The sequence below is a fragment of the Sparus aurata genome, chromosome 5, assembly GCF_900880675.1.
Source record: "Sparus aurata chromosome 5, fSpaAur1.1, whole genome shotgun sequence".
NCBI lineage: Eukaryota > Metazoa > Chordata > Actinopteri > Spariformes > Sparidae > Sparus > Sparus aurata.
Genome location: NC_044191.1, coordinates 32,173,395 through 32,180,541, shown reverse-complemented (window position 1 = coordinate 32,180,541; position 7,147 = coordinate 32,173,395). Strand labels below are relative to the sequence as shown.

The following is a 7,147-nucleotide window of genomic DNA, read 5'->3' as shown; positions in this document are numbered from 1 at the left end:
CGTATTCACTTTAACTCGGATACAAGGTGAAAAGGTCACCTCTTACGTATCAGCTCAGCTCAGCATCAAACACTTTTCTCCACCTGAATCCACACCAGCAAACTAAAAGATGGAGACGTTAAAGATAACTTCTGCGAGGTTTCTCAAGACAGCAAAAAAAAAAGACAGAAAAAGAAAAGCTGCAAGGTCCCCTGATTGTGTTAGTCAAATGTGCTGTGACATCACATGGATGTAATATAAGGCTCCCATTGCTTGTGCATTTGAGGGAGGACTGAACACCACCAAACAACCAACAAAGAGCACTCTGTCGGTCCTGAGAGAGAGAGCGATCCACTCGGCTGCGACGTCTTACTGGTAAGTGTCAGCCTCGACGTGCGAGGAGAGATCAATATTGCATGCATGTTGTTGTGAGAGCAGGGAGCCGTCCTGAGCCGGGCCTGCTCCCGGCTCGTTGAATCAGAGGTGAAACTTTAAAGGGGGGGAAAAAAAAAAGGGTAAATTGTCTATTTTCCAGATGCTGAAACTTGTGAGAAGTTGCTGGTTTTGTGGTTTTTGAAATTCCTGTACGTCTGAATATGTGGAGGCAGCAGAGCACATGGTCATCAAGTGACCAGCTTTGGGTATTCACGGAGGATAAAGACAGGATAATGGAGCAGTTGTTATCAGGGATACACAGCCTCAGGGGAAGGGGTTCCCCACTCATCAATGAATGCTAATTCCACTCCTTTAACCTGACGAGTCCAGATGATCCAAAGCAAAGAGAAAGGAGCTCTGTAACTTACTTTTTTAAAAATCTCCTCACAGACTTCCTCGCAACTCGAGCAACGACATCACCGCCACCATTGTAGGGGGATAACGTTTAGCTCTCTCAGCCATGTGTCTCGCCTGTCGGATGATAAGACAGCAGCAGTCATATGTTGTCACACAGACGGGGGGGGGGGGGGGGATGAGGCCGCAGACAGGAAACACTCTCATGGTCCACATCATTGTCCATTGTGCCGCGTCAGTTTCTCTGCTTACGGCTGCAGTTTGGAGGATGAAAACTCATTAAACAATTAGACAGTCATGGAAAAGTTTTGTCTCTGCGGCATGATGATGTAGGTTTCGCAACAACTGGTTATCAGTCCACCTCCTCCAGCTGGTACAACTAATCCTCCCTTTAACCATTTATCAGGAGCAGCACCATGACAGTCCACATGCATATTGTAAGAGCGGTCAACACTGCAAGATAATGTTCCTCAGAGAGGCCTAATTAGATACAAAACACGTCCAGCGTTAAGTTTGCACGGTGCGGGGCTTCTTGAAACGCTACTGTCATCTCTCGCAAACATGCAACGTGAGTGAAGAAGAAAGAATTTGGACTAATAATTCAATGAGGTCACATGACAGCGAGAAGAAGTACGAGACAACAAGCGAGAGAGTCGGAAAAAATGGTTTCTGACAGACTGTCATAAGACTTTGTGAACTGTAAATACTAACAGAGTCGGATCAAACAATTCAACTCTGTGTTCTCGTTGTCCCCCCTCTGCTCTGACGCTGAATACCCCGAAGTATGATGCAATTTTTATTATCATATTACAGATTTTAAAGGTTAAAGTTTCTTTTTTTGTCGCGTACAGCAGCAGGGTTGCAAAAAAAAGTCAAGTCTCAAATGCTACTAGAGTTTTAGGGAGTTTTTAGGAACCGCTGACGTTTATGTTGGGATGTTTAGCGTATGAATTCGACAGGTATATTACATATCGTACCTTTAATTCAGAGTAAAATAGAGAAAATGACTCAATTACAATAATCTGAGTATCTCTAATTAGGTACTTCTGCCCCTGCGTGTTCCGGAGAAACAAAAACACTGTGATTGATTCACTCGTCGACACTGTTTATCAGCAGACGAGGCTTATACTCTCAAATTCGAATCATCCATTCAACATGACATGCAGTCTGAGTGGAACATAATGCCGCAGTAACGCGGCTGAATCACTCCTCAGTGCAAAACAAAAGAGCCAAATTTGCAAGTGAGATGGATGCAAAATCTTGTGACTGTAATTTGACTTAAAGTCGAGCAACAGTGGACATCGCAAGTGCATGAATAACCCAACAGAGGGTATACTATGGCAGCTAAAGTCATGAGATACTCCACTTCACCCCGTCCATGAAAACAGCTGTTGTGTGACGGTGAGCTGTTTAGGAACATGCTACATGGTCTCTTCCCAACACTCAAACCTAATGTCTAGACAGTGATGATAATCCCAGGTGTCTGCTCCTCTTCTGTTCAGCAGCTTCCACATTGCAAGTGTATTATTCAACCAGGAAATGTGAGTCTAGATGCTGTAGTGGCACAGATAGTCTAAAGAAACCACTTATGGGCTTGGCATTCCTGATAGGTGGCATGATTCTGGAGGATTGCTGTGAGGTTAACGTCATGACTTTCTCTACAGACAAGTATGGGACAGAACCAGGATAAACTTGAAGGGGGAGAACAGGCTCTCAGTGGAGGATCGGAGGAGGCGAGACCGAGCCCTGAGTCTGGAGGTGCAGGCAGTCATACAGGTGATGTCATGGAGGGAGGAAGCTCCGGTGAGGAGGAGGAGGCTGGTAACGCCAGGGAAAATTCAGGGGAGCCAGACGCTCATGAACTGGACGGGAGCCCCGGCCGGGAGCCAACAACACCTTCTAGCGAGAGGCGTATAAATTTGTGCGGGAGTCCTTCTGCAGAAAGGGAGGTGAGACAGGGAGGGGCTGCAGGAAAGGAGGGAGGAGGAGAAGGAGGCAGGACGGCTCGCCTGGTTCCACAGGAGACGGACGAGAAGCAAAAGAGTAGCGCGAGGGGTGAGCAGAGAACCAGAGCGTACAAGCTGCACAATCAAGCGAAGAGGCAGGAGAAGAGGACGGAGAAGGAGTCTAACACGATGGAGTATCAGGACGAGGGAACCGGCCCACGTGAGGAGAACCAGGAAGAAAACTTCTCAGCTGGAGTCTCATCTGAAAGGTATGGCCTTACTGTGACCTCAGAGGATGCAAACTCACGTGGAGACGCCGAGGAGGACCCTGTGATGGTGAAAATGAGAAGATGTGGAGCTCACGCTGGAAGTGAGTTTGTAATGTCAGATCAGGATGAAACCATCATGGCTGAAGCTGCGGATGAAGATCTTAAGCTCTGTGCAGGAACAGTGGGCCGCTTGAGCGAGAGGAAGGGCCCGCCCTCGGCTCAACTCCAACATCCTTTGAAAAACAGTCTGCAGAAAGAGTCTCTATCAGACGTGAGTGATACCATTCAGCGCCGAGCTCCAAAAGAGAGGACAGGGAATAATACAAAGGAGGAAATGCTAACGTGTGAGGTGCAGCCAGTTTTTAATGAACACTCTTCGGCGAAACCAAAGGTCACCGACCCTGAGGATCAGAGGGAGGCGGGGAGGCCTTATCAACACATGCACATGAATGAAACAGACTCAAATCCACCCAGTGAACCCAGCTCTATTCTGGAGAAGCTACTGAAGAGAAATAGAAAGGAGAAGACCCCAGAAGTAGATGACAAGGATATCGCGGATGGTAATGCAAAGAGGATCCTTGACACTGCTGCGACAGAGCTGTCTACTGATGGAGCTGCTCAGTCAGATGTGAATACACCAAGTGTCATGAAGGGGCGGAGAGAGAAACCACCTAAAGAAAAACCTGCAGCGAAAGATCGTCACATTAATGGCGCGGGCCTGAAGAAGACCTCAGATGATCTCTGCTCTCAGCCTGGAGTGAACCGAGATACTACGCGTGAGAGCGCAGACACAAACTCGCTTTACTCCACAGCTGATCGTCAGGGTTCAGAGAACATCCACTCGACAGATGCTTCAGCCAAGGAGGAGAAGCCAAGCATAAGCCCCTATACAAACAGGCCCTCAGACAACTTACAATCAGCTGTTTCACATGAAAGGCCGTCATGTGATGTGAGTGGTGTGATCGCTGAGGAATCTGCACCTTCCTCACTGTCTGATGCCAAGTCTCCACCCACAAACAATGATTGGCAAATTGCGCCAGACAAGACAGCGTCGACTACTGTAGGACCACAAGTAAAGAGTGACGGCGAGAGCAGAGCTGAGCCACCGTTATCTGGATCTGCACGCTCGTCTGATCAATCAGCGAGAAGGAAGAAGGTGAAGGACTCGACCGAGGAGGCGGCTGCACCAGCTGTGGACGCTGGGCCAGACGGCCACCCGGTCACAGCAGGCCTGAGGCAGGATCCTCACATGACACTTCACACTAAAAATGTGGCATCAGAGCATCCTTACAAGAAACCTGTCAAAGAGAGCGATGACAGTGTCACAATGAGAGATAAATCCCAAAGCACTCCCAAACCTCGGCCTGTCTCAGAGCTCATAAAGGAAACAATCCAACTGCATGAAAAGCTGCAGCACCACGACCGCCCAAAGTCAGTGGAAGTGAAGCCCGATGAGCAGGGCCAGTCTGTGAAGGTGGCGCAGATGAAGGCGGCTTTCGACGCAGCTCAGAAATCCCCGGACAGGGCCGTCGAGAGGAAGCCATCCATGAGAAAAGGTAGGACTTATTGCAGTACATGCACTTTATAAATAGCAGGATAGCAGGTAAATTAATCAGTGAGTCACTTGTCTTATTATAAAAGACCGTTGACCAATGAAGTCTGCTTTCCTGGTCACTGAACCATCAGAATTCGGGCTGCTAGATTCACCACAAACACTTGCATCAACCCTCATCTAGAAGACTGAAGGAGGGTGAAGAAAAAAAATAGACCGACTGATGTAAGACAGCTGTTTTTCTTCTGTCAAGTCTGCGTCTCTCTGGATCTGTGAAATAACGCCATCTTGTGGCGCAGTAATACACCAGTGGTACATTGTGTTCTTTAAATTATTTGTTTAATATCATAAACTGATACCTAGAGCAGTAATGTTGTACATGCATGTTCTGTTTGGTTCCCTGCCTGCCGCACACACTCTGTATTATTGTTTTCATTCATGGATATTAGAAGCATCCTGCATGAAAAAAAAAATCAAAGTGGATGAGGGAAAATAGTTTCTCACATAAAACCATTCAGCAATACACACTTCAGTCTTCATAAATGTTACCCCCGATCCACAATTACACACATAAACACACACCTTACCTACTCGAACACTCATAATTGCTGCCCCACCTGAATATCTTTTTAATATCATGGGTCTTCTTGCTCTTTAATGCTGTCCAATGAGTAAACAGGATGCACATGTCTGCCCTTCTAAAAATGAACCACACAAATCCCATTTAATGAAAAATAAATTGTATAATTTGAAATAAAATATTTTATGCTTTTCTAGATAATATTATTATAAAATAATAACGAGACAGTGATACATATATATATATATAAAAAAAAGGTGATTAAAATGCCATAAAGTCACCATGAACACACTATTAATGGTGATTTTCTCTAACTGGGGAAACTGAAGAAAAGGGGGCGTGGGTTATGTTCCCAGTTATCCAAGAAATCGCTCTTATTGGCTGTGGTAGCCGTCTGTCAAATGCCACCGATCCAATCACGGCTCGCCAAGCCAAACGAGGGGGCGGGGCTAGCGTCAGAGTGGGGAAAGAGCACACAGAGCGAGCGGTGTCAGCTCAGCAGCGGCTCCGGCAGAGGGAGGAATCAAGAGGGATACGCGTTGGGCTTGTGTTATATCATTCGGCTTTCGGGAATACTTTCATTTTCCTCTCAGAAGGTAGGTTAAAGACTAAGTGGATTTTTTTTAAATAAACACATCTTCTTTCGGGTGTTTTTCTCTCTCAAACGGGCGGTTATTTGTTCCCCTCCTTCAGCCATCCAGACAGGAAAGTGCACGCGCTAGCTAAAATGAATCGGGATAGTCTGTAGAATGTGAACTAGTGTCTTTTTTTTAAGCTAGCATTAGCCTCCAACGGCTTTTAACTGACAATGCCAAAAAAAAAAAAAAGTTTTGACCGATAACCAGAGAAAAACTGCTGTCAGAGAGAAAGGTTTCTGTTCCTTTTTGGTGTCGGGTGGATAATTCACGGCATGAAAATGTGCTGTTGGACGTTATTGAGCGGGGTGGGGTAGCTAACCATAGTGCGGCAGGAAAACTTATCTCCGATATATCCACACACACGGAGGTACAAGGCAGCATAACCGCGCCCTGGCCCCTGGCGTCCTGATTGTTTAATATAGACTCCTCAAACTGAACAATAGGCTCCAAACATTAAGATATCCAAGAGTTAACTCTTTCACTCACAGGAGGTGTCTTTAATTTTTAATTTTTTTGTGTGTAAAATCCAAAATCTGCCATATGCATCCAGATGCCAGGTTTTAGATTTGACCCACTAACACACTGCTAGGGAAGATAAATGCTAAAAGGGGGTCATAAATATTGAAGCTGCATCCATAGCTCAAAATTCATAACCTCTCCACCAGCTCTGCTTGTTTGGCCATAACACGTGGAGAATCGTTGGTTTGAAATCATGCAGACTTTCTCTGGTAGTTGGTTAGTAGCTGCACCTGAGTGTATTGCTGAGGCTATCAGTATTATGCTGGCAGCTGTTTTTGATTTATACTCCTTTTTATAAAGCTAAACAAAGGGGTTTGGTTTAGTAATGTTCAAGTCAAATTAAGATGGGGTGGGGATACATTACTTATTGCTTGATGAGGAAAATGTTATTAAAGTTTCCATAACTGGACCATATATGTTGTAATTAAATTGGGCATGTACATAAATGAATGCTACAACAGGAAAATTGAGCTCTGAAGTGTGTCTTAAGTAGGGGCTGTGGCTAGAGCTGACTAGTTTAAATTATTAACTGATCGGCCCATTATTTTTTGATTCAGTCAAAATCTGAGACATATTCAATTCTTAATGATACAAAACAGAGATAAGCTGCAAATTCACAGTTGAGTAGCTGGAGCCAGAGAGTATTTGGCACTTTGTTTTAGTCATTTAAAAAGAAAAAAAAAAATCAATTCATTCATTCTCTGTCCCTCGTCAGATCAATTAATAGATTAGTTGTTTCAGCCATATAAAATTTGACTTGGTTCTGCCTTAGAGCGGCGAGTAATGTGACTCTCAAATACCATTACTATTCTAGAAAAGCGGTATACTTAAAATTGATCCAAAAGTGAGTATTCCCATCCTCACTTGGCAGCCTT

The 7,147-nt window shown here is 45.1% G+C and overlaps 2 protein-coding genes across 2 annotated transcripts in view; both read left to right on the top strand.

The window, feature by feature from the left end:
- The first annotated feature begins 248 nt into the window (after positions 1 to 248).
- On the top strand, positions 249 to 4,719 carry LOC115581735 (uncharacterized). The gene is made up of 3 exons (XM_030417054.1): positions 249 to 354; positions 2,433 to 4,539; positions 4,670 to 4,719. Exons 2-3 carry the CDS (start codon positions 2,439 to 2,441, stop codon positions 4,717 to 4,719), a joined length of 2,151 nt encoding a protein of 716 aa, XP_030272914.1. The 5' UTR covers positions 249 to 354; positions 2,433 to 2,438.
- Positions 4,720 to 5,581: 862 nt separating this feature from the next.
- The window catches only part of coro1ca (coronin, actin binding protein, 1Ca), a 31,880-nt gene continuing 30,314 nt past the window's right edge, over positions 5,582 to 7,147 (top strand). Inside the window, exon 1 of the mRNA XM_030417323.1 lies at positions 5,582 to 5,711. The gene's annotated coding sequence lies outside the window, so the exon portion shown is untranslated. The remainder of the gene's footprint in view (positions 5,712 to 7,147) is intronic.